The sequence below is a fragment of the Aphidius gifuensis genome, linkage group LG2 (assembly GCF_014905175.1).
Source record: "Aphidius gifuensis isolate YNYX2018 linkage group LG2, ASM1490517v1, whole genome shotgun sequence".
In the NCBI taxonomy this organism is placed as follows: domain Eukaryota; kingdom Metazoa; phylum Arthropoda; class Insecta; order Hymenoptera; family Braconidae; genus Aphidius; species Aphidius gifuensis.
This window is the reverse complement of record NC_057789.1, coordinates 26018770-26043578: the sequence shown is the minus strand read 5'-3', so window position 1 is coordinate 26043578 and position 24809 is coordinate 26018770. Positions and strand designations below refer to the sequence as shown.

The following is a 24809-nucleotide window of genomic DNA, read 5'->3' as shown; positions in this document are numbered from 1 at the left end:
AAGAAAATTTAAAAAAAAAATTAATACAATACGTATCGAGCTTCCGTGGTTTTAATTTTTTTTTTTTCTTGATTTTTTTTTTTTTTAATTTTTTTTCGGGTTAGTAATTAAGAATGATTTATATTAAATATGTGATTGTCCATCGAGATGCCAAAGACATGCGAAAAGGCTACTGCCAATTGATATATCAAATTTAATTTGAAAAAATCTAATACAAATTTCAACCAAATTACATAATTTTTAATCTAATAATAAGTATATCTGTTATAATTTTTTTGTGACTGAATACAGATAATAATTGCGGCCAACAGAGTCATAATAACAACGAGCAATAATTATATTGTAATTTAAATAATTTCAATCTTGTATCATTGTTTATTTGTTATCAAAGAAAAAATTCCAGATAAATTTTTTATTGTAGATTACAAATTAAGGGTAATTTTAATGGCAAAAATAAAATATATATATATACATATATATAACATAGGATATAAAATTAAATTTAAAAAAAAAAAAAGTAAATAAATTGAAAAAAAATGAAGAATACTTGTTGAAGAATTACAACGACTTGGAGAACCATCGTCGTCGTCGTCGTCCAGTTTATCAAGAGGATTTTTAGAAATAAAATTTAATGAAAATTTAAAAAATACACAACTTCAAGAAAACAAGAAAATTCAATATTAGACTAAGGGGTATTTACTTGTAAATATTTTTAACTAATTTTATTTAAAAAAAAAAAACAAAAAAAAAAAAAAAAACAACAAAAAAAACACAAATTTATTATTTTTTTTTCTTTCAATTTCCTCTTTAATTTCATAAGGTTTTTTAAAAATATAATTTATCTATCTGCATAATTCGTCACTCACAAATAGTATCTTCAATGAAAAAGAAAAAATAATAATTTAAATAAAAACTGTGCCAATTCCATTTCACTCCGCAATTAACACCAGTATATTTCGTCAATATTTTTCTTTTTCATTTAATATTTTACTCGGTATATTTTTTTTAAATTAATTTATATTGTTTTTGTATGTCTGCATATGAATGAATGTACGTGCTTGTAAAAAACAACTAGTAGGTAATTTAAAAAAACAAAATAAAAAATCAACAATTATTCCCAATACAGCAATTTCAATTTAAAAAAATAAATTTAAATAAAAAAACAATAATAATCAAGTGTCCAGCTTTGATTGGCTAAAGCTACCAAAATATCTAAATAAAAAATAAAAAAAAAAAACAAACACGTCTAAATAATACTTAAAGCATCAATTATATATTTAAGAAAAAAAAAATTAAATAACCTAAAGCTATAAAGTAATTAATAACATTTATTAAAATTTTTTTTATTTTGTTTTTAATATTTTTTCTTTGAAATGTGTCTTGTGCATGCTTAAAAAAAAATTGTTGAATGTTTATTAATATGTAAATTAATTGCAAGTTAATTGTGAAAAAAAAAAAAAAAAAAAAAATGATAATTAATATATAAGAAAAAAAAAAAAAATTAATTGAATGACCAAAAAAATGTAGATAAAAAATTAAATGAAAAAAAAAGAATGTAGAGATATTTCGCGAAAGAATTTCAGGCTTTGGGTTTGCAGGTACAATGCCGAGTGTTCCAGTTGGTCTGTCATATCATGAGATGTTTGCAGTATCACTTGGTAGTCCAGCATTATGGAGATGTCGTGCATGTGGTAAACAGGTAACCAATCGTTGGCACCATTTTCACATTCATACTGCTCAACGTTCATTGTGTCCTTATTGTCCAGCTACATACAGCCGAATTGATACATTAAGATCACATGTACGAACAAAACACAGGGAATTATTGTTATTTGCAAAAGGTACGGCATTGTAGAGGATGGCCATGCTCGGGAATAGACGACAAAGACATCATGATGATGTCATTAGATCAGCAACAGTATCACAATAAATTTATTTCAAAAATAATCATTCAATCCTGGAAAAAAAAAAATAAAACAACACTACAAAGTTTATATTCTCAAAATCATAACTCAAAATTAAATTCATTTTTATTGTAATTAAATTAATTTTTAAAACGAAAAATAGATTGACTTATTTCTAGATGAAATTTCGACATAATTTATCATCAATTTTTTGAGATAACTTTATTTAAACTTTGTGATCTTGTTGTTTTATTTTTTTTGGATTTCGAAATTTTACAAATAATATGAGTGACCTGTATTTTCAATTTAATATTATCTAAATTTAAAATAATCATTTAAATTTAGTGAAAAATTACATCAACTTTTGAACAGTTGAATAATGTTTTTTTTTTTTCGGAAAACAATATGCTAATAATTTTTTTCTTCCATGATTATAATTAAATTTATGACGAAATGAAAAATCTATCGGGTAATGCTAATTTTATCCTCGTATAATTTGCCAAAATTTTTGTCTTATTTAATTATAATCAAGTAATTATATTGGTAATAATGTTTGAAGGGAAAAAAAATAAACTACTTGATAATTTTTTCTTTAAAATATGGGTCATTCATATTATCTGAAAGTTTAAAAAATAAATTTATGAAAAATAAAATAGCCTCAGTCAGGAAAATTTTTTATGTGACATGATCAATCTTCATCGTCTCTTCCCGAGTTTTCCCTGGTAATGGATATTTTTTTTTTCTTATGAAAAAAAATTTTAAATAATATCCTCGCAATGTAAAAAGTAAAATAATTTTTTTTTTCTTTTTTTAATCCAGGGAATAAAAAAATAAAAAAGAAACAATTTCCAACTAACAATTGTAGTTAATTCATATATATTTATTTATGATTATGAAAATTTTAAATAATTTATAATGAGATTATATATTTATTATTTTTTATGGTAATTTATTATTCAATCGTGAATTTATGATTGAAAAAAAAAAAATTGTTTTTTAGCCAGTTGATTGATTAATAGCCCAAAACTTTTTAGTAAAAATTTAAAAATAGAAAATATATTTAAATGATAATATAATTTGTGAATTAATTTAAAATGCATAAACATTTTATTTAATAACAACAAAACAGCCAACCAAGTCATCCATGTAATTGTAATTTTTTTTGTTACCAAAATAATAACAGTTTTATTATTTTATTGTAAATAGAAAAAAAAAAAAAATATCAGTATGTCGACAGATAATATTTTTAGTATTAATCAAACCTGATTCAACTCCGATAACATTTTTAAAATTATAAATTCAATGGCCAAATAAATTAGTCAACAAATGAAAATTTAAATATATCAGTCAGAATAATTATATTTTAAGAAAATATATTTCAATTAATTAGTTATCGGAGATTTTTTTTTTTTCATTTTTTTTTTTCATTGAAACAGGTCTGCCCTAGCGAAGTTTTTAAAGCATTTTATCTTCGGACCAAATATAACTTCTTTGTGTAATTTAATTAAACAAAAAAAAAATAAAACAGGTTAAAAAAAAATATAGATATATATTATAAAATATAAAAATGAACAAGTGGAGGACAAAAAAAAAAAATTAATATATTAATTGAAAATATATTTAAAAAAAAAAATAAATCAACAAATAATAATTTAAAAAACTATATGTAATTTTATGTCGTTGAAGAACTTCGCAAAGGCATCGAATCTCATTAGTATAAAATTAAATAGACCTAAGAAAAGAAAATACTTAAAAAATAAAAAAAAAAAAAAAAACGATAACTCGCCAGAGCTACGTTTTCCAGTGGAGAATATAAATTTAAAAAAATAAAATTTAAACAATAAAAATTCTCAAAGATTTCTTATATTATTAAAATGAAAAATATTTAATTTAAAAAAAAAATATATGACACACAAAGAAATCATGATAAAATGTTATAAATATTTAGTGATGAATAAAGATAAATGTATTTTCCTTTCCCCAATTTTCCGACGAGTTAATTTATGTCAAATATAAAAGCTCGATAACCCAGCATACTCTCATCTAGCTGTAAGACAAAAAAAATATTAATGTTAATATAAAAAAAAAAAAAAAACAGATAGACGCTTTAATAAACAAACGGACAAATATTGAACACAAAAAAAAAGTTAATTATGTTCAATTTGTAGAAGAAATGTGTCAAAGAAAATTTAAAAAAAAAGTGAATTAAATTTTAAAAAATAAATTTCCGTTCCTCCAAATAATAATTAGCATATCACTCATTGTCGAAAGTCCATAAAATTTAACATCGAAAGATACTTATCAATACCGAATTGTTAGATTTATTGAAAAATTAAAATTAATGTCAAAAGCTCACGACGAAAGAAAAAAAATTAAATTATTTTGAAAAATGTTAACAAAAAAAAAAAAAATATACAATTGTACTGTTCCCTCGGCCAGTACCATTGGCTCAAAATTGTATAAAAAAAAATGAAAAAAAAAAAATTAAACAGCATTGCTAAGCAATTGTTGCATATTGTTGATAAAAAAAAATGTTAAAAATTGATTTAAATCGATTTATTGGTGATAAAAAAAAAAAAATGAAATTAATTAGGAGTTTTTTTGATATTGAAATTTAATATAAATTTTGATAATAAACAATGGTAAGGGCCGATGGTCCAGTTAGACTATTATAATGCACTGTATGTAATAATTAAATTTTAAAAAAAGAGAAGAATGTAAACATTAAAAAATTAGTCAGTCAAATGTCTACATTGATATGGTACTTAAACTACTCGGTGCTGACTTAAAAGAATCAATTTAAATTAAAAAAAACATAATGTAACTTATTGAATTTATAACTTAATGTCAAAATAATAATATTAAAATTAAGTAACAAAAATATTGCAATTAAACGACAACATGACTCGTTGAGTTTTCAAATATAATTGTTTATTTTTTTTTTTTGTTTTTTTTTTGTATATTGTTAAGTATTATTTACTGAGCTTATGAAAATTCATCGAGTCTTTTTTTAAAATTTATTATTTTACTTAATTACCTTGAAAAATTAAATTTATTTTCTTTTTTTAATTGATTTTTTTTATCAAGTCAAGGTAAAATTAAAAATTAAAAAACTTTGACAAGCTATTTGTATATTGCAATGTATTTTTGTGAGAAAAAAAAAAACAGTATTTGAAAGTCATTGACTGCTTTGTTGTACAATCCAACAATATTTAAAAATATGAAAAAAAAAGTAAGAACAAAAATGATACTAGATAAATTAATATTAATTTGAAAGAAAAAAAAAAACACATTTAAAATAGATGTACTTTAAGAATATAAATTGTACTTATGATGTATATATAGATATATTTAATTAAAGTAAAATGGATTTGTGTAAAGCTCTGCACAATCGAAACTAATTCATCTCTCAATTATTTTTATCTATCCTAATATCCTCAGTTGATGTAGATGAATCAATTGATTATAAATAATGGAATTGAATTTTTGCAACTATTCTTTTATTTTTCAGCAACTTTTTGTTATATGCAGACCAAATTGGTGGAACATTTTGTTACAATAATAAAACAGAAAAAAAAAAAAAAAATGCATTACTTGATTGTGGTGCATGTCGTAAGTATGATAAAATATTTATGGATAATTATATTGAGAAAATAAATGGTGTGGGTCAACATGATTGTAATGAGGTTTAAGAATTATCAAGTCAAATAGGTATTTGATGTTTTATGAACGTTACTTTCTTTACTTTTTAATTCCCTAATAAATTTGAAAATCCGTCCGGCAGTTTTTTTAAAAAAATTGGAATTTGTATTAAGAGAATATAATTTGCAAAGAGGTATTTTTTTTTTTAAGTTTACCTCTGTTATTTTATAATTCCTTAATGAATATAAAAATTCGTCCGGCAGTTTATAAAAAAATTGACAATTTCTACCAGGAGAATATACTTAGCAAAGAGGTATTTGGTGTTTTATAAAGTTTACCTCTTTTAATTTATAATTCCCTAATAAAATTAATTTTTCGTCAGGCAGTTTTTTTAAAAAAATGGCGTTTCTACCAGGAGAATATACTTTGGTATTTGGTGTTTTATAAAGTTTACCTCTTTCAATTTATAATTCTCTAATAAAATTAATTTTTGGTCCGGCAGTTTTCAAAAAAATGGCAATTTCTACTAGGAGAATATAATTAGCAAAGAGGTATTATATAATTTATAAAATATACCTCTTCTATTTTATTATCCCCTAATAAATTCAAAAATTCGTCCGGCGGTTTTCGAAAAAATTTAAATTTTGAATTAGGAGAATATAATTAGCAAAGAGGTATTTAATCATTTATAAAGTATACCTCTCTTATTTTATAATCCCCTAATTCATTTTTTACATTGAATAAAAATTTATTTTATTTTCAATCAATTAAATGCCTGGAAGATCGATGACAACTGTCCTTTTTGCATAAAAAAAAAAAAATAATAATAATAATAAAAAACAAGTTTAAAAAAAAGAAGGCAAAAAAATAAAAACATTTAAACAAGAATATAATTTTGTTTACTTAAATATATGTTTATTTAACTTATATAAATGGAGGAAAGAAAAAAAAATGCAATAAAATTTTTCTTGCAAACAACAAGTTTATTAATAGATAAAAAAAAAAAAATAAAAAAATAAAAAAATAAATATACTTGTTATAGATGCGTAAGTTAATATGAAAAATAATGAGTTTATTGTTGTTGGAGTAAAAGCAGATGAGCACCATTGCTTCAAGACAGGTCACGTGGTTTAGCCGGCAAAACAGCCCAACTAAGTGCACACATAATCACGTGAATCAATGTCAAAAACGCAACCAAGCTAAAAGTAAGTTTGTATGTTGTAAGATCAAGTCAATTCCAACACAATCAATATATTATCATCATCAACATCATCATCATCGTCGTCGTAGTCGTCGTCATCCCGGCATTCATCAGACAAGTGTTTAAACTCTCAAAAAAAATAAAAATAATAAATAAATTTATTTATACAATTGTTCTGATAAAATTAATTCAACAAATTAATTATATTTCAAGTTATTATTATTATTATTGAGTTGTTATTATCTTTTTTTTAATTATTAAATTGATAAATAATTAAATATCAAAATGACACTTGAGGCAATCAAATGGGAAAATGGAAAACTTGAAATACTTGATCAAATATTATTACCAGCAATAACAAGATATGTACCTGTACGTGGTGTTGAGGATGGTTGGAAGGTCATCAACAAAATGCAGGTAATTTTTTTGTTTTTATTATTATTATTAATATATTAATGTTTAAAAATTTATTTATTTTTTTTATTTTTATAACCTCTGTGTTATTCTAAATTTACTTGAATTAAAATATAGTAATTTGTTTAAATAATAATAAATTAAAATGACCTTTGAATGATGATAAATATCACTTGTTAATTTAAATTTTTAAATGATTAATTAATTGTTGATTGTTTAGGTACGTGGTGCACCAGCAATAGCAATTGTTGGATGTTTAAGTCTTGCTGTTGAGTTACAAAATGAAAAATTACAAGATAAAAGTAGTTTGAGAAGAGAAATTGAAGGAAAATTAAATTATTTAGTATCAGCAAGACCAACAGCTGTTAATATTAAAATTGCTGCTGAAGAATTAATTTCATTGGCAAATAAATTAAGTAAAGATGATTCAATAACAATAAGTGAAATGAACAAAAAGTATAAATTAATTATTTAATTATTGTATATTATTTTATTGGATATATTTTAATAATTATTTTATTATTTTTAAAGATTTTTGGAAGTCATTGATTTGATGTTAATAAAAGATATATCGGATAACAAAGCAATTGGTGATTATGGTGCAAATGAGATACTTAAAAAAATACCAGATGATAATTTGGTACGTGTTGTAACACATTGTAATACTGGTACACTTGCAACTGCTGGTTATGGTACTGCATTGGGTGTTGTTAGATCATTACATAAAAAAAAACGTCTTGGTATGTTTATTGGATTAAAAAATCAAAGCTTTCATTGAATATTGTTAATATTGTATTTTTATTATAGAACAAGTTTATTGTACTGAAACAAGACCATATAATCAAGGTGCAAGATTAACAGCATATGAATTGGTACATGAAAAAATACCAGGTACACTTATTTGTGATGACATGGTTGCTGCACTTATGAAATCAAGAAGAATATCAGCTGTTGTTGTTGGTGCTGATAGAGTTGCTGCAAATGGTGATACAGCTAATAAAATTGGCACATATCAGGTAAACATTTTTATCATTTAAAAAAAATAATATATCATTTATTTATTATTTGATAATGATGATAAAATTAATTAAATATTTATTGTAGATTGCTATTGTTGCAAAACATCATGGTGTACCATTTTACATAGCAGCACCACAAACATCAATTGATTTTTCAATATCAAGTGGTGAACATATACCAATTGAAGAAAGACCAGATCGTGAAATGACACATTTAAATGATCAACGTATTGCTGCTGCTGGTATACAATGTTGGAATCCAGCATTTGATGTTACACCAGCAAATTTAATAACTGGTATTATAACTGAAGTTGGTGTTTACAGGCCTGAAGATTTAATTAAACTTCAATCAACATCATAATTAGATTTATTATTATATATTAAAAACATATTTATCATTAATCAATTATTGTCTTTATTTTAATTTCAATTTTAATGTTAATTGCATAATTATTTTAACTCATTAACAAGACAGATGAAGCTATTATTCAAATCTATAATGATACTTTTTTCTTTTTGTTTGCATATTTATAAATTACTTCTTTTTTTTTTTTTTTAATCTCAGTTTGAAGCTATCAGTTGATTGCAAATATACATTTTACATTGAGACAAAAATAATAAAAAAAAAAAAATGATTAATGCAAATAACATCATTGAAAAAAGATAACGTGCTGTGTATACAATGCTCAATGATACATGATAAAAAAAAAAAATAATAACAACAATAATTTGTTTACAAAATTGTGTGTTATTTTGAAATAATAATATATAAATAATAATCTGTCTTAATATATAATTTATTTATCAAAAAAAAGGCATATAAAATGCTTGTTTTTAAATCTATAATTTGGGTCAAAAATATATTGACGTTGTTGATAAATTGCCATTGAAAAAAGAAATATAAGATAAACAAATTATTTTAAAATGTTGTCACAGACAACCAGGATTTATTACAAAAAAAAAAAAAAAAAGTATCAAAATAATTTAATGATGGAAAAGACGAATGTTGGTGTGAGCAAGTGTTATGTCATGCTCATTACAAGCCTCAATGACAACTTGATCCATGGTAGATCCAGCTGGGCTTCCAATAAATTTAACTCCACTCTGAAAATAATTAAACAATGTTATAATAATTTTATAATTTAAAAATATTAACAAATAATAAAATATTAAAATAATACATACAAGTCTAGCTCTATCAACATTGTCCCTAAATGGAAAGAATGCATCACTACTTATAGCAACATTATCCAATTTTTTAATCCAATCAATTTTATCTTGTTCAGTTAATTTATCAGGTACAATTTCATACATTGATGCCCATTGTTTTTCATCCATATCTTTACCAATTGATCCATTAACATAATTATCAATGGCATTTGATATTTCAGCTCTTTTAATACCTTTTTTAAATTTCATATTTGTTACTTTTTCATGTTGTCTCAACCACCAATTATCAGCTTTATCACCAGCTAATCTTGTACAATGAATTCTTGATTGTTGTCCAGCACCAATACCAATAACTTGTCCATCTTTAGCATAACATACTGAATTACTTTGTGTATATTTAACAGCAATTGTTGCAACAATTAAATCTCTCATTGCATCATTACTTAATTTATTATTTTTAGTAACAATATTTGAAAATGTTGATTCATTAATAATAGCATTATTTCTTTGTTGTTCAAGTGTCAATCCAAATAATGTTTTTTTTTCAATTGGTGTTGGTTCATAATGTTCATCAATTTTTAAAACACAATAATTACCATTTTTCTTTTTTTTTAATATATCTAATGCTTCATTTGTATAACCAGGTGCAATAATACCATCAGATACTTCACGTGATATAATACGTGCTGTTATTGCATCACATGTATCAGATAAACCAATAAAATCACCAAAACTTGACATTCTATCAGCACCACGTGCACGAGCATATGCTGTTGCTAATGGTGTTAATTCATCAATAATATCATCAACTTGACATAATTTTGCTTGAATTTTATCAAGTGGTATACCAACAGCAGCACCAGCTGGACTAACATGTTTAAATGATGTTGCTGCTGGTAAATTTAATGCTGATTTTAATTCTTTAACAAGTTGATATGCATTTAGAGCATCACAAAGGTTGATAAAACCTGGTGAACCATTGACAACTGTTAGTGGTAAATTTTCTAATGTTGTAAATACTTGAGCTGGTTTTTGATGAGGATTCATGCCATAACGAAGTGTTAATTGTGATACACCAGAGCTATATTGTTTTCTAAAATAATCTGATATTGCATCGTCATATTGAGCTGTATGAGTAAATGCTTTTAAAGCAAATAATTGTCTGTAAATTAAAAATATAATATTAATTTTATCCATTTTATTAAATACATATTTTGCAATAATTTATTGAAATTATTAATAAATGTACCTCGTTGCTGGGGATGTATCATTATCATCAGATGACTCTAATTCACTTATGACCTTTTCATAGTCATTTGGGTCACAGATTACAGTGACTCTTGCATGATTTTTAGCAGCAGCACGAAGTAATGTTACACCACCAATATCAATATTTTCAACAGCATCAGCAATTGTAACATCAGGCTTGTTTATTGTATTTACAAATGGATATAAATTACATACAACAATACGAATGTACTCGTAGCTTTGACGTTTCATGTCAGCTTTATCTGACTCAATTTCTCTTGCCAAAATTCCTGTTAAATTATTAAACAACAATAATATTATTATTGTTCATTTTGTTTATTATTGCATTGAGCAAGCTTTAATATTTACCTCCATGAACAGCTGGATGAAGAGTTTTAACTCTTCCACCAAGCATCTCTGGTGCTCCAGTTATATCAGAAACATCTTTAACTGGTAAATTAGCATCTCTCAATGATTTTGCTGTTCCACCAGATGCAACAAGAGTCAAACCAAGTTCATGAAGTTTTTTAGCAAATGACAAGAGATTTGTCTTGTCTGATACACTCAATAATGCTGTAAAATTAATTATCAAAAAATATTAATTAATCCAATCTCGTGGTTTTATAATAAATAAAATTAATTTTTCATTTATTTGCTTACCCAATTTTCCTGAAGACATTTTTTATTATTTTTAATATATTTATTAAAATATATAAAACAATTTAAACCGGCTTTTAAAAGTTATCAAGCTGAATGCACGTGTTGTGCTATTTGATGGCGTCCAACAAGTGTGGTCTGATGATTCTTAGAATAAAATTTGATGATGTGTTATATTGTTGATGCCAAGTCTTTCCTATTTATCAGTAATATTATTATTTTTTTTTTCCATTATCAGCTTTACTGGGGGGGCTTTAAGTTTGATAAACAATAATGAAAAATATATTTTTAGTTTTAAAAATAAGACGTCATTCTTTATCATCAATATAATTATTATAAATATATTATTAATTTTAAAAATAATAAATATAAATATTTATTTGTCAAATTCATCAACAGTCGGTTGTTTAGATGTCTGTTGATATTTCTCATTCATAATAATAATATTATTGTTTTCTTGTTGTCAAAGAATGCTGGGCCTTATAAAGAATGTTTGGGCCCCCTTGGCTTATTCCCCTCTCTCTTTGATCGGGCAAGATCGGGCCCAAAGTATTTAGAGATCGGCTAAGGCCCGATAAATGACATCTTGACACCCGTGTGTTTGTGCAATTTTTTTCCATGTACACATATACTAAATAAAGTATGTTAAAAATAATAAAAACATACTAGACAAGTCTAGATGTTGACAAATATATTTTAGCTTTATTTTATAAAAAAAAAAAAAAGTTATTAATTTTAAATTAGATCTTTTGTGCTTTTAATATTGTACAATATATTGGAGACAATTTTAAGACCCCGTGGAGATTTAACCTGGATGAAGTTGGAGACCACATTCCAGACTGCCTGGTATTTTATTGATTTGGAATTTTTTAAAGATCAAGATGGTGGTGATTGTGATGAAATATTTTCATTATAATGTCATGCATTGGCTGTGATTATTATACATCAAGTTATTCAAGTTAGTTTTAATATAATAAAATTAACAAATTAATAATTATTTCAAGTAAATTAATAATTAAAAAATTGATGTTTTATTTTTTTTAACAGTTAAAATAATGGAATGGATAGTCCATGCTCACTATTGTTGTCATCTTTCGGTGATCAGAGCCCCACTGATAGAGTAATTAATCATCAACTTCAAAAGCTCTCACTTTATTCACCTGATTCAATTGATCTTGGTTATCATACTCTTGATAATAATACTAATAATCCTTATCGTTCATCATCATCACCATGTTCATCAAATTTACATTCAACAAGACAACAATATCAACATAAAAAACAACAACATTATCATCATCATCATCATCATGTTGGTCTACTGCAGCTAGATGACAATATATTATTAAAAATATTTAGTTGGCTAAGTACAAGAGAACGTTGTAGATTATCACAAACATGTCATAGATTATGGGAAATTGCTTGGCATCCATCATTATGGCGTGATATTGAAATTAAAACTCATAATCCAATAATTGCATTAAAATCAATTGCAATACGTGGTTGTCATACATATATTAAACGACTTAATATTGAAGGAACAACAAATTTTACAAATATATTTACATTACTTAAATTTACAAGTTTAACATCATTAATATTACGAAATTCACGTAAATTAAATGACAATGATATTACAACAATACTTGATAATTGTCAATATTTAAAAGAACTTGATTTAACTGGTTGTATTTATGTTACAAGAGTATATTCACAAATTGGTACAACAATATTAGAATCACTTGATTTAAGTGATTGTCATTGTGTTGATGATTCTGGTCTTGTTATGACATTATCAAAAACACCAAATTTAGAATTTTTATATCTACGAAGATGTATTAAAATAACTGATGCAAGTCTTGTTTCTGTTGCATCTTATTGTTGTTCAATGAGACAATTATCTGTTTCTGATTGTAATAAAATTACTGATTTTGGTATTAGAGAACTTGCTGCTAGACTTGGTCCATCATTGAGGTAATTAATTTCGTGACATGTTAAATAAAATTGTCAATTGATTTAATGTTTGTTTTATTTTGTTTTTTTAGATATTTATCAGTTGGTAAATGTGATCGTGTTTCTGATGCTGGACTGTTAGTTGTTGCTAGACATTGTTATAAATTAAGATATTTAAATGCACGTGGTTGTGAAGCATTAAGTGATACAGCAACAGTTGCACTTACAAGAGGTTGTCCAAGATTACGTGCATTGGATATTGGTAAATGTGATGTTGGTGATGTTACACTTGAGGCATTGTCAACTGGTTGTCCAAATTTAAAAAAATTATCAATTTGTGGATGTGATCGGGTTACTGATACTGGACTTGAGTCAATTGCTTATTATATCAGAGGATTGAGACAACTTAACATTGGTGAATGTCCAAGAATTACTAAAATTGGATACAGAGCTGTTAAAAGTTATTGTCGTCGTTGTGTTATTGAACACACAAATCCAGGATTTTCAAGCTGACAATTATTTCCAATAATTAAATAGTTTTTATTTAACATTTTTTTTTTATTACAATTTATGATTTTTTTAAATAGAAAGTAATTTAATTTTTTCTAATCAAATTGAAATTATAAATTAATTTATTGATAAATTATTTTTTTTTATTTTTTATACTAAAAAAAATTAATAACTATATATTTAGTAGTTATTTTAAAAGAAAAAAAAAAGTTATCTACATTTAGAAAAATTTTTATAAATAATTATAATGTTTAATATTTTTATAATCAAAATTTTTCTTGTAACAATGTTTATTTTTTTCAATTAGGTAAAATAATTGATTATTAGCAAAATGTTAAAAATTTTAAGTAGACATTTATTGATAATATTATTATTGTGAAATAGTTGAATAAAAAATTTATTAAAGTTGATTATTTAATAATTATTTTTGAAATTTATTTCATGTTTATTCATTAAAATAAATATAATAATTAAACACGACACACACCTGATTGGGCCACGTGTGTTTCAAACGAGAAAGTTCTAGTATTTACTTTCTTGAATATATACAACTGTCAGTCCACAAAATCACAACAAAAAAATCATAATAAAGTAGCTAAACCAACCTAAAAATAATATTAATAACATTTAATAAAATAATAATCAAGATCATAATTAATAAGTTAAAAAAATGAGAAACACAAGAAGAAGAAATCAAGGTCTTGAATATGGCATTTACTTATTAGGAATGCAAGCAATGAATTATGGACTTGACAAAATACCACCAGTAACATTAATTGGTGTCATTGGCCAGGTAATTAAATAATTAAAAAATTAATCATCTAAAACAAGACATTTAATTAATTAATTAAATTTTACAGGCACTACTGTATGTTGGATTGATCCAGGTACCATGGAACTCTGAGGATGTTTGTATATCAGCATTAAAAATAATAAAAAATAAAGATTGGAGATCATTTGTGGTATCAAATTTTGAGCATGGATCTGATATGCATCTTTATTATAATATGGTATCATTTATATTAAAAGGTGGATACCTGGAGCCAAAATATTATTCAATAAATTTTGGTATACTAATTGGTATACTGTCACTTGGTTGTAGTACAATGTATGTTGCTTTGTCATATGGATTGATGCAAATAACAGCTGATTGGAATTATTATACAACATGTGCTATTGGTTTTTCGGCTGTTTTATTTGCTCTTAAAGTTATTGTTATATGTGAAGAACGTGATAGATTACATGACGTTGGTGGTTTTCGTGTACCAAGTAAAATTGCTGTTTGGGTTGAGCTAATATTAATACATTTATTAGTACCAAATGCATCATTTGTTGGACATCTTGGTGGTATTTTAGTTGGATGTATTTATTGCTACACATTCATTGGTACTTATATTGATAATATAATCTATTCAATAACTGGTAAACCAATTATTCATGAAGAACCATTCTACAGACGAAGATCATGGTTTTAGATTTTTCGTGAATTTATTTGTGAGTTTTATTAATAAATATTGAAATAATTTTATAAATAATTTGGCTTCCTGGAAGACTTATAGTGGGTGGTTTATAATATTCTAAAGATTTTGTTTTTATATTTTTTTTCAAAAATAAAACAAGTCTTGGGAAATGAAAATTTTTATTCTTAAATTATTGGGTAATTGTTTTCATATTTTTTTAAATAATAAAAAATGTTTTTTGTTGTTTAATTTATCCTTTGTAAATAAATATTTATTTTTGTAAACAAAGCTGTGTAATAAAATATTTAATTTTGCTAATAATCAATGAAAAAGTCTTGATAATTTTTTTGATAAACTGTTGGTCAATTAATATTAAAAAATAATAAATATTATTTGCAAATTATAATTTATTAATTATTTTTTTTTAATACAAAATTATAGATGATAAAAAAAAAAAAAAAAGATGAATCTTCAAACTCAAACAATTTTCATTGCTGTGATTTCAATAGTGAGTTAATAAAAATTAATTAATTAAATTTATATAAACGAAAAACTTAATTATTAAACTAATAATTTTTTATTTTAGATAATTCTTTTGATAACTGAATTTTTTAAAAATTCAGCATTAATTGAAAATTTATATTTCAATGTTATTTTTACAACTTTTTCAACAGTTTATCTTGAATATTCATATAATGGTTTTTTAATTAGAATATCATTTTTTATTATACCTGTGCTATTGTTGTACAGTGCTGTGTTTGTAAGTTTTAATTAAATTTCATTTAATATTAACGATTATCAATCAAGTAATTTTTATGTTTCTTAATTTTTAGAATAAACCATCTTTTGCATTTCCATGGTTGTGTTTCAAATTTACCACAATGATTATTTACATTTGGCTTCCAATTTTATTATTCATTGAATTATTTATTTCAAATGAAAATAATACAAAAGAATCTGTTGATAATAATCCAATGATTGTACAATCAATTTGCTTTACCATTTCATCAGGTATGTTTTTTTTTTTTTGTAAATAACTAATTATTTTTCTTATAAATAAACATGAAAAAATATATTTTTCATTTGATTTTTGATTTTACAGCTTCACAGTTATATCTATTCAGTGTTGTGCATAAATTTTACAATGATCTAAATATTTCATCATCAAATAAACAACTTGAATATCTTTCAACGATTCAATAAAAAATTTAAATGACATTGAAAAATTATAATTAACAATAATTAACAATTAATGCTACGTAAAATATTAATTAATTTAATGTAGAACAAAGTAAATAAATTAATAAATATATATAATTTATTTAAGAAGACTTTTAATTCTTTCAACAACTTTAAAGAATGCATTTGTACCAAAACCAGATTTATCCTTGCCAATTTCAGTTTCAATAATTTCAGGTATTGTCGTAGCATTAATGACCATAATATATGATCCATCATATCCAACAAAAACATTGTGATTAACATCAACACCAATAGCTGACATTATTTCATCAAGATAAATTATTTGATAATCAATAAAATTTGGCTCTTGAATTTTACCAGATGCTACTATTCTCATAATCATTTTACGTATTTTATCAAGTATATCATCTCTCATATCAACACCATAATTTGTCAACATTGAATAATGAAATTCTGATATTTTTTTAACACAATTTGTTGACTCTGTTTCAATTAAATTATCATCATTTAAATTGACAATAACATGTTCTTTTTTTATTGGTATATTTTCAATTTTAACTTGTAATTTTTTTTGCAAGTCTTGTTGTATATTTGAATTATTTTGATCCATTGAAATTGTACCATCAACTTCCATTTCATGATCATCTGGAAGTATATGTTCTGTTATTATTTCACAATAGTCATCATCACTCTCTGGATCATCTCTTTCAACTTTAATATTAACAGTATTATTTTGATTCACATATTCAGGTGTATTGTCATTATAATCATTGTCATTGTTTGTTATTATTTTTTCAGTTTTTATTCTAACATTATTAGTTTCATTTAATGGAAATATTTCTTCTTCTGTATTCATTTCAATATTATTTAATGATTCAATTTGTTCAAGATATTCTTGTGCTCTTCTTCTGTCTTCTGTTTCCAATGATTCTGGTGTTTCAACATTATAATTTTGTGTATTACTACTATTATTATTTAAATAATTTTGATTTGCCAAATCTTCATCTTCATCATATTCTTCAGCATCAGCTGGTTGTGTAAAACGTACAAGCTCTGCTTTAACTGGTTCTTTTTTAACATTACTCGTTTTATTTGATTCATCAGTTTGTTCAAATGATCTTGGTGCTTGAAAATTATTATTTGAATAATTATGATTTGCTGCATCTTCCTCTTCATCATATTCTTCAGCATCAGCTGGTTGTGTAAAACGTACGAGCTCTGTTTTAATTGATTCACTTTTAACATTACTTGGCTCATCAGTTTGTCTAAATGATTCATGTTGTCTTTTTCTTTCTTCATATGCTTCAGTTGTTTCCCATTCACCTTGTACTAAGTAATTATTATTTGAACTATTTTGATTTGCAAAATCTTCATTCTCATCATACTCTTCAACATCAGCTGGTTTAGTAAAAGGTACAAGTTCTGGTTTAACTGATTCTTTTTTAAATTCATTTTCTTCTTTTGTTAAATCTCTTTCTGGATCTTCACAATCAGGCTCCTTTTCAATTAATATCTTTCTCATATTTTTAGCAGCTTCTTGTTTTGATAGCTTCATTGATATACCAATACCTTCAGATTTTATTTCATCAATTTTTCCACCTGGATGTTTTATAAAAACAGTACAAGAACAAATAAATGCTCTGCAATGAGGTGGACCAGTTTGTTTTGGTACTGTATAATGAGGAGTTTTCCATCTGTTTATTCCACATAATCTCTGTAAAATTAAATACATAAAAATTATTAAATTGTTTAGTTTGATTTATTATATAATATTTAATTTACCTGCAATGAACCAACAAAATTTTCAAAAAATGTTTCTGATATTATTGATGGTTTAGCAATTTTTTTAGCTAATGTTTTTTCATCAATTTTAGTTGTGATTAATAACAACATATTTTGTGCAGCTGTATGTTTTGCTGTTTTTTTTTTATTAGCTGTACCAGTTGCTTTTAAATTAAGTTCAGCAACTTCAACTTCATAAGTAAATACTGGAATACTACCACAGCTATTTGTTGAGCATTGTGTTAATGTCCATTTTGGTTCTTTCATAGCTTTTTTAGCACACATTTCATGAAGTAAAGATATTGGTTTTATTCTTTCTAGATCATCATCATCATCCTCTCTTTTTATATATGGTTTTCTATCAAATGATGGTTTAACATCAGGTTTAGTGTCCATAAAAGGTTTTCTGTCTGTATAAGGTTTTCTGTCTAGCATTGATTTGCTATCACATGGATAAGCTGGCTCATCATCTTCTCTCATGATTATTTAATATTTTTTAGCTCTGAAAAAAAATAACAATAATCAAGTTGATTGTAAATTTAATTGAATACAAAAAAACAACAACAACAACAACAAAATTACCTCTGTGTTGAATAACAACAGCTTGAAAGCCAATGACAATGATAAATTGTTTATACAATAGGATTAAATATATCAACACGTGTTTAACAGTGTCCAACAAAAACGTGCGAGTTTGAGCAATAAAAATTATCAACAAGATTTATTAGAATATCCATGATTGCGACTTGTAAAAAAATCAGCTTAATGTAAACATGGCATAATGTTTTTCTGTGTTTTCATTGGTCAATCATTGTACAAATGGCGTACTCTGTTTTTTTTTTAATCCACATTTTTTAATAAAATCCAAAACAACAAAATAGAGGCTTGCATTAAAATCTTTATAAATAAAAAATACAAGTAAATAATTGATAAAACCATCAATTATAACAATCTATAGTGTTATTTATTTATTATTGTCGTTTAAAAGTTAAACATTAATAATGGCAGATGATGATTTTGAAGGAGATGAGTAAGTATTATTTTTATAACCTTAAAAAATTGTTCTAGAACAAATAAAATTTTTAATTTAAATAATTAATAATGTAATTTAAATTTACAGTGTTGTTGATGACTTTGATGATGCAGATGATGATGATAATATTGAATTAGAAGCACAAGAAGAAGAAGGTGAAACTTTTGAGCTTTTAGCACCTGGTGAAGTCTCAGGGGGTGTACAAAAATCAAAGAGAATTACTACCAAGTACATGACAAAGTTAGTAATTTTAATTCAATAATATTGAATTTATTTACCATATGAATATAATTAAATTGTTGTTTATTTATTTTATTCAGATATGAACGTGCAAGAGTTCTTGGTACTAGAGCTCTTCAAATAGCCATGTGTGCTCCAGTTATGGTTGAGCTTGAGGGAGAAACAGATCCATTACAAATTGCTCAAAAAGAGCTTAAACAACGTAAAATACCAATTGTCATTCGACGATATCTTCCAGACAACAGCTACGAAGATTGGGGCATTGATGAGCTAATTATAATTGATCATTAATTCATTTTATCTCTCCAATTATAATACAATGATTTGATCTATTCCAAGCTTATATTTTTAACTCTGTATTCTTAAGAAATAAATATTAATTGAAAATAATTATATTAAAATGTCATCACATAATATTTATCCATCACCAGGTACAAAAAAACTTGCAAACTTATATCAACAATTCATTTTTAATTTTAAAATAAAAAAAAACCTAGCATAAAAAGAAAAAAGTAGTTTTTATTGAAGATAATTTATTCTTGATGTTTATTTATTAAAAAAATGTTATTAAATTTTTGAATTATTTAATTGGGACATTTTTTAAACTGTCAGCAGTTAATTTTCCTTTTGATGATGTTGTTAATAAAAGATTGCCATTCCATGAAGCTTCACCATTAGAATTAACAACAAGATCAACAGCAAGTTTTTCCCATACTTTTTTCTTTGGATTTAAAACTTCATCTGCATTTCCAGTTTCATAACCTTCAACAAGTACTTTTTCACCAGGTTGAGAATCAGTTGGTGGACGAATTGGTTCAACTTTACGTTCTTCTCCATCACTAAAGATTTAAAATAAAAAACAATTTTAGTTTAGTTAAAAAAATATATAAATATTCAATTTATTTATAGCAACTTACACTGAGGCACAAAGAACCATTCCATGTGATGAAACACCACGAAGATTTGCTGGTTTTAAATTAGCCAATACAACAACCATTCTGTCTTTCATTTCATCAATTGGTACAAAATTAACTAGACCACTGACAATTGTTCTTGGACCATTTTCCTCACCAAGATCAATTTTTTCAATATACAATGAATCAGCATCAGGATGTTTTGATACTTCAACAATTTTTCCAACTCTTATATCAAGTCTAGATGGTTCAATTTCAGTATTTTGATTAGCTGGAGCATTTTTGGGATCTAAAAAAAAACAATTTAATTAAACATAAATAATGAATAATCTTTTATTTATTTCAATAACTTACTTGGTTGTTTTTTTTCTTTTTGTGGTGGTGGATATGCTTTGTTACTGAGAGTCTTTAATTTTGGATCACTCTCAAATACCTTACGTATTGGATCCAATAATTTATTGATGTAAATTTCAACAGCACCTTTAAGATCACCTGGATGAATGACTTCTTTAGCAAATGCTGCTTCAAGTTCTTCATATGTATCAAATAAAATATCACCACCAAAATCATCTGGTCTTGGTACAAGATATTGATCACCTTCTTTCATCAATGGAAATATAACATGTTTTGAAAATGCTAATATTCCATTATCAACAATATTACCAGGTTCACAAAATGCTTTTTTCAACTTTTTTTTAACAGCTGATGCATTATCAAGTAAATCAATTTTCGAATCTTCTTCTGATGATGACATTTTAGCACCAGCTAAACCAGGTATCATTGGATTCATAAAATGTATTCTTTTTTCATAACCAAGAGCTGGAAGATATTTTTCAGAAAATGTAAATATTTTTCTTTGATCAACACCACCAAATTGTGCATCAACACCTAAATATTGTTCATCAAGTGCTTGAAGACCTGGATATAATAAACCAGATAAAAATGGACTTGCAACTTGTTTAATAACTTCAGAGCCAGCTTTTTTAGCATCATGCTCAGTTACTGTTGAACTTAAACGATACATATCCAAAGTGTACTCTCTAAAAAAAAAATATAAAATTAATGATAATTATGTTGATGATGTAATTATTATGATAAATAATAAATTAAATTATAAACTAACTTTGATAATTGATAATCAGTACCCTTGACAAATTTTAATTTATCAAGTGGTACACCAATTGATTTAAGCATAGCTTTAATAACAGCTTCATAATATTCAACTCTGAGTGCTAATAATTCCCAGGGTGCTTTCATGTTGTCCAAATATGCATGTAAATCAGCAAATAATATTGTAACTTCAACTCCAGCTTTTAAAAAATCAGCAATTTTAGATATTGGTGTGAAATAACCAATATGAGGTTTACCAGTTGTTGCTGTACCCCAGTATAATTTTAAATCTCTTTCTTTTAATATTGTCTTGAGTTTTTCATCACCAAGCCACTCAGCTAAATTTCTCGTTATGAGATGATGTTTTTCTTCGGGTGTTAATGGAGTCATACTCTTCTGTTGATAAAAATAAATTAATGATTTTTTTAATTGTTCAAAGAAAATAATATATTCTATTTTTATCAGTCAGTTTACACGTGTTTTGCTGTCAAAAAATTGCAAAACAATTGATTTATTTTGTTGTTAAAAAAGAGAGTAAATCATCAATGGTTTGGATGAAAAAAAATAATAAAGCTCATGTTATTTTAATGATTTTATGTTAATAAAAAATATACTGATTTTATTTTTAAAATTAATTTTAAGTAAAAATATATTTACTATTTTTTATTTGATAAGTTTTGAGGTATTATTTTGGAGGTTATAAGTATGTTGGATTGTTGACATTAAATAAATTTTGTTTATTGAAAATTGGGTGATAATTTGTTGATGGATTCAAGTGGTATTATTTTAGAATAATTTAATAATCAACTTACAAATTGATGGAGCTTGTGATCCAGCTGTTTCTCTGCGTTTCTCCCGGTTGATATGACTCAATATGACTGAGTTTTGCGAGTATCAAAGAGAGGAGTCAAGATGACGATTACAGAAAAGAGAGAGAGGACAACATGGATAAAAAAAAAGAGATGGAATGGACACAGGCGTTTGAAAAATAAAAAACCACTCAAGAAAATAAAACTCAGATGAAAATGATAAAAAATACTTGAAGAAAAATAAATAATTAATTGTTTACATCAAATGACAAATTTTTAACAATAAATTTTATTTAGAAAATTCATAAAAAACAAACTTATTTTAGTTATAAATATTTTAATAATTATACTTCATTTTTGCTACTTTTTTTATCTCAACAAAAAACATAGAAATATTTAAATATAAATTTTTAATTATTTTAATTATCTAGCAAAATGATAATGGCAATTTTTTTTTAATAATAAAATAAAAATATAACATGATTAACCAACTATTTGTAAAACAAGAAAAAAAAAATACAGAAAATAATTTAACTTCTACTTTTAACATATCCAAATTTTTGTTTTTCAATATTTGTATTTTTAATTTTTGATGATTCATTGGTTGATAAATTAGCTGTTTTTTTAATACCTGAATTAACAGAAGCTGTTGTAGTTTTAACATTTGATGATGTATGAATTTTTGGTGATGCTAAACGACTTGTTGATGCTGATGTAAATTGCCCACGTGTTTTTGATAAACCAAATGAACTTGATGATGCTTTATATGTTGTTTTAATTGGTGAAATTTTAGTTTTAGTTAAAGTTGAAACAGATGAACCAATCTTTGTTTGTGTACTTGTTCTAATTAATTTTGGACGTTTTAAAATACTTGAATTTTTTGATGATTTTAATGCTGTTAAATCAATTGATGATGATGATAAACCATAAGTATTTTTAACTCTTTCTGAAACTTGTTTAACAAGTATTTTTTTATTACTATCAATATCACCAATACTTTTTCGTGATTGTAATTTATTTGGAGTTGATAATTTATTTTGAGTTGATAATTTATTTTGAGCTGATAATTTACTTTGAGCTGATAATCTACTTGATAAACTACTACTTGGACTTGTTATTGTTGTATTTAATATTTTTTTAACAGCAGTAGTTGTACGAGCTTGTGTTGTTTTTGGTGGTGGCATTGTTGGCTTAACAAACACATCATCATCACCATCATCATCATGATGAACAATTGCAGATGATTCATTTGAGCTACAATCAAATGATTGTACTTTTTCAATATAATATTTTGCTCTTTTCAAACATTCAGCCATGGTTAATAGTTCATTATTACCATCAAATACAGAGCATAACTGTTTAACAGTACCAGGTGAAGTTTTAATAACTTTTGGTGATTCTGGTGGAGCAACTTGATAACTACTGGAATTTGATATCCAGTTATTTTGATGAGCAAGTGGATCAATTACTCTGTCAATTTGAATATTTGGTATATTTCCACTAATTGTTTTTCTTCTTTCATCTTGCAATGGTTTCTATCAACAAACAATAAAACATAAATTATAAGTAGTTATTAATTAATTTTATGATAAATTTAATGATTATATTTTACTTACACCAAGTCTTGATAAAGAAGTTGTAGAATTATTTAATGCACAAAGCTTTAACAATGCAAATTCTGGATTAGTATGACCACGTGAATTGGTGAATGAACTTGACAATGCTGCTTTTGATAAATCATTGTATGATGCACTTGTTCTTTTTTTATTAAACATACCATCATTAAAATCATTACCATTTTTATGATTAATTGTATTGAACAAACAGTGAGTAACATCGTGAATCATTTGACGAGTATCTTTTGATACACGTGGAAGTAAATTACTTCCACTTTCTTCAATTTTATTGATACTATCTGTACTTCCAGTTGGTGTGATTCCACTGACACTCCACATTGATATATTTTTTGGATCATCAGTACATGGACATTGACATTTAACATCATTTAATTCCATAACAGCTTTCATTCTTGAGCTACCACATTCCAATATTATTCTCACTGATTCATCAACTGGATAATCAAAAAAATCTTCGGATTTTTCAAACTTACGTAATTGAAAACCAATTGATTGTAAAAGACATATTAAACTTGGTGTATCTGGTTTTATTTGTTCCTAAAAATTTTAACACAATTATTTATACACAATAATATTATTTATTTTATATGAAGTTTAATTATACGTACATCATCATGAATTTCAGCGTAAAACCATTTTGATGCCCATTGCATGAATTTTCTTTTTGCTGATTTTGATGATCCACCATCATTTAAACTTGACACGTTCATGTTTTCTTGTAAATTTAACAACTGTTAACAACTAAATGAGAAAATAAAATATATTTTATAATTGTTTGTTTACGTTTTTATTTTTTCTTCATCATAAACACACACACCTTATTATTTTATTTATTTATTTATTTTTTTTTTTTCTTCTTTAGTTCAAGTAGATGGCACTACCATCTGGGAATTTAAATTTTTA

At 24.9% G+C, this 24809-nt stretch overlaps 8 protein-coding genes across 8 annotated transcripts; 4 read left to right on the top strand and 4 right to left on the bottom strand.

Annotated features, from left to right (window-relative positions):
* The first annotated feature begins 6614 nt into the window (after nt 1–6614).
* Nucleotides 6615–8820, top strand: LOC122849874 (methylthioribose-1-phosphate isomerase). Its single transcript, XM_044148725.1, has 5 exons — nt 6615–7164; nt 7382–7617; nt 7693–7901; nt 7969–8177; nt 8266–8820. Exons 1-5 carry the CDS (start codon nt 7033–7035, stop codon nt 8539–8541), a joined length of 1062 nt encoding a protein of 353 aa, XP_044004660.1. The 5' UTR covers nt 6615–7032; the 3' UTR covers nt 8542–8820.
* Nucleotides 8821–8883: 63 nt separating this feature from the next.
* LOC122849872 (bifunctional purine biosynthesis protein ATIC) lies at nt 8884–11706 on the bottom strand. The gene is made up of 5 exons (XM_044148723.1): nt 11259–11706; nt 10968–11171; nt 10600–10888; nt 9366–10512; nt 8884–9284 (listed from the first exon to the last, which is right to left on the bottom strand). The coding sequence occupies exons 1-5, from the start codon at nt 11275–11277 to the stop codon at nt 9165–9167; spliced, it is 1779 nt and encodes a 592-aa protein (XP_044004658.1). The 5' UTR covers nt 11278–11706; the 3' UTR covers nt 8884–9164.
* Nucleotides 11707–12098: 392 nt separating this feature from the next.
* On the top strand, nt 12099–14150 carry LOC122849873 (F-box/LRR-repeat protein 7-like). The gene is made up of 3 exons (XM_044148724.1): nt 12099–12213; nt 12303–13229; nt 13301–14150. The coding sequence occupies exons 2-3, from the start codon at nt 12316–12318 to the stop codon at nt 13719–13721; spliced, it is 1335 nt and encodes a 444-aa protein (XP_044004659.1). The 5' UTR covers nt 12099–12213; nt 12303–12315; the 3' UTR covers nt 13722–14150.
* Nucleotides 14151–14259: 109 nt separating this feature from the next.
* LOC122849875 (rhomboid-related protein 4-like) lies at nt 14260–15216 on the top strand. The gene is made up of 2 exons (XM_044148726.1): nt 14260–14511; nt 14579–15216. The coding sequence occupies exons 1-2, from the start codon at nt 14389–14391 to the stop codon at nt 15191–15193; spliced, it is 738 nt and encodes a 245-aa protein (XP_044004661.1). The 5' UTR covers nt 14260–14388; the 3' UTR covers nt 15194–15216.
* A 976-nt stretch (nt 15217–16192) lies between these two features.
* LOC122849869 (protein dopey homolog PFC0245c-like) lies at nt 16193–18910 on the bottom strand. Its single transcript, XM_044148719.1, has 3 exons — nt 18746–18910; nt 18164–18665; nt 16193–18095 (listed from the first exon to the last, which is right to left on the bottom strand). Exons 2-3 carry the CDS (start codon nt 18641–18643, stop codon nt 16497–16499), a joined length of 2079 nt encoding a protein of 692 aa, XP_044004654.1. The 5' UTR covers nt 18644–18665; nt 18746–18910; the 3' UTR covers nt 16193–16496.
* A 100-nt stretch (nt 18911–19010) lies between these two features.
* LOC122849871 (DNA-directed RNA polymerases I, II, and III subunit RPABC2) lies at nt 19011–19838 on the top strand. Its single transcript, XM_044148721.1, has 3 exons — nt 19011–19193; nt 19284–19436; nt 19517–19838. Exons 1-3 carry the CDS (start codon nt 19165–19167, stop codon nt 19725–19727), a joined length of 393 nt encoding a protein of 130 aa, XP_044004656.1. The 5' UTR covers nt 19011–19164; the 3' UTR covers nt 19728–19838.
* A 99-nt stretch (nt 19839–19937) lies between these two features.
* On the bottom strand, nt 19938–22395 carry LOC122849870 (tyrosine--tRNA ligase, cytoplasmic). Its single transcript, XM_044148720.1, has 5 exons — nt 22273–22395; nt 21474–21856; nt 20705–21390; nt 20354–20639; nt 19938–20275 (listed from the first exon to the last, which is right to left on the bottom strand). The coding sequence occupies exons 2-5, from the start codon at nt 21848–21850 to the stop codon at nt 20017–20019; spliced, it is 1608 nt and encodes a 535-aa protein (XP_044004655.1). The 5' UTR covers nt 21851–21856; nt 22273–22395; the 3' UTR covers nt 19938–20016.
* A 329-nt stretch (nt 22396–22724) lies between these two features.
* LOC122850666 lies at nt 22725–24694 on the bottom strand. Its single transcript, XM_044149797.1, has 4 exons — nt 24515–24694; nt 23886–24443; nt 22887–23804; nt 22725–22760 (listed from the first exon to the last, which is right to left on the bottom strand). The coding sequence occupies exons 1-4, from the start codon at nt 24614–24616 to the stop codon at nt 22725–22727; spliced, it is 1614 nt and encodes a 537-aa protein (XP_044005732.1). The 5' UTR covers nt 24617–24694.
* Between the last annotated feature and the right edge of the window lie 115 nt (nt 24695–24809).

What these genes read in the sequence shown, in the direction of transcription:
- LOC122849873 (XM_044148724.1), top strand. Translation starts at nt 12,316, where the DNA reads ATGGATAGTCCATGCTCACTATTGTTGTCATCTTTCGGTGATCAGAGC. An exon ending in AGACTTGGTCCATCATTGAG is followed by an intron (nt 13,230 to 13,300) that starts GTAATTAATTTC and finishes TTGTTTTTTTAG; the next exon opens with ATATTTATCAGTTGGTAAAT.
- LOC122849875 (XM_044148726.1), top strand. Translation starts at nt 14,389, where the DNA reads ATGAGAAACACAAGAAGAAGAAATCAAGGTCTTGAATATGGCATTTAC. An exon ending in TAATTGGTGTCATTGGCCAG is followed by an intron (nt 14,512 to 14,578) that starts GTAATTAAATAA and finishes TAAATTTTACAG; the next exon opens with GCACTACTGTATGTTGGATT.
- LOC122849871 (XM_044148721.1), top strand. Translation starts at nt 19,165, where the DNA reads ATGGCAGATGATGATTTTGAAGGAGATGA. An exon ending in GATGATTTTGAAGGAGATGA is followed by an intron (nt 19,194 to 19,283) that starts GTAAGTATTATT and finishes TTAAATTTACAG; the next exon opens with TGTTGTTGATGACTTTGATG. An exon ending in ACTACCAAGTACATGACAAA is followed by an intron (nt 19,437 to 19,516) that starts GTTAGTAATTTT and finishes TATTTTATTCAG; the next exon opens with ATATGAACGTGCAAGAGTTC.
- LOC122849870 (XM_044148720.1), bottom strand. Translation starts at nt 21,850, where the DNA reads ATGACTCCATTAACACCCGAAGAAAAACATCATCTCATAACGAGAAAT. An exon ending in AAAAGAAAAAAAACAACCAA is followed by an intron (nt 20,640 to 20,704) that starts GTAAGTTATTGA and finishes GTTTTTTTTTAG; the next exon opens with ATCCCAAAAATGCTCCAGCT. An exon ending in ATGGTTCTTTGTGCCTCAGT is followed by an intron (nt 20,276 to 20,353) that starts GTAAGTTGCTAT and finishes TTAAATCTTTAG; the next exon opens with TGATGGAGAAGAACGTAAAG.
- LOC122850666 (XM_044149797.1), bottom strand. Translation starts at nt 24,616, where the DNA reads ATGAACGTGTCAAGTTTAAATGATGGTGGATCATCAAAATCAGCAAAA. An exon ending in ACGCTGAAATTCATGATGAT is followed by an intron (nt 24,444 to 24,514) that starts GTACGTATAATT and finishes TAAAATTTTTAG; the next exon opens with GAACAAATAAAACCAGATAC. An exon ending in ATTCAGGTATTAAAAAAACA is followed by an intron (nt 22,761 to 22,886) that starts GCTAATTTATCA and finishes TTTTACAAATAG; the next exon opens with TTGGTTAATCATGTTATATT.
- LOC122849869 (XM_044148719.1), bottom strand. Translation starts at nt 18,643, where the DNA reads ATGAGAGAAGATGATGAGCCAGCTTATCCATGTGATAGCAAATCAATG. An exon ending in ATTTTGTTGGTTCATTGCAG is followed by an intron (nt 18,096 to 18,163) that starts GTAAATTAAATA and finishes TTAATTTTACAG; the next exon opens with AGATTATGTGGAATAAACAG.
- LOC122849872 (XM_044148723.1), bottom strand. An exon ending in GATACATCCCCAGCAACGAG is followed by an intron (nt 10,513 to 10,599) that starts GTACATTTATTA and finishes TTTAATTTACAG; the next exon opens with ACAATTATTTGCTTTAAAAG. An exon ending in ATGTTGATAGAGCTAGACTT is followed by an intron (nt 9,285 to 9,365) that starts GTATGTATTATT and finishes AATTATTTTCAG; the next exon opens with AGTGGAGTTAAATTTATTGG.
- LOC122849874 (XM_044148725.1), top strand. Translation starts at nt 7,033, where the DNA reads ATGACACTTGAGGCAATCAAATGGGAAAATGGAAAACTTGAAATACTT. An exon ending in AGGTCATCAACAAAATGCAG is followed by an intron (nt 7,165 to 7,381) that starts GTAATTTTTTTG and finishes TTGATTGTTTAG; the next exon opens with GTACGTGGTGCACCAGCAAT. An exon ending in ATAAAATTGGCACATATCAG is followed by an intron (nt 8,178 to 8,265) that starts GTAAACATTTTT and finishes TATTTATTGTAG; the next exon opens with ATTGCTATTGTTGCAAAACA.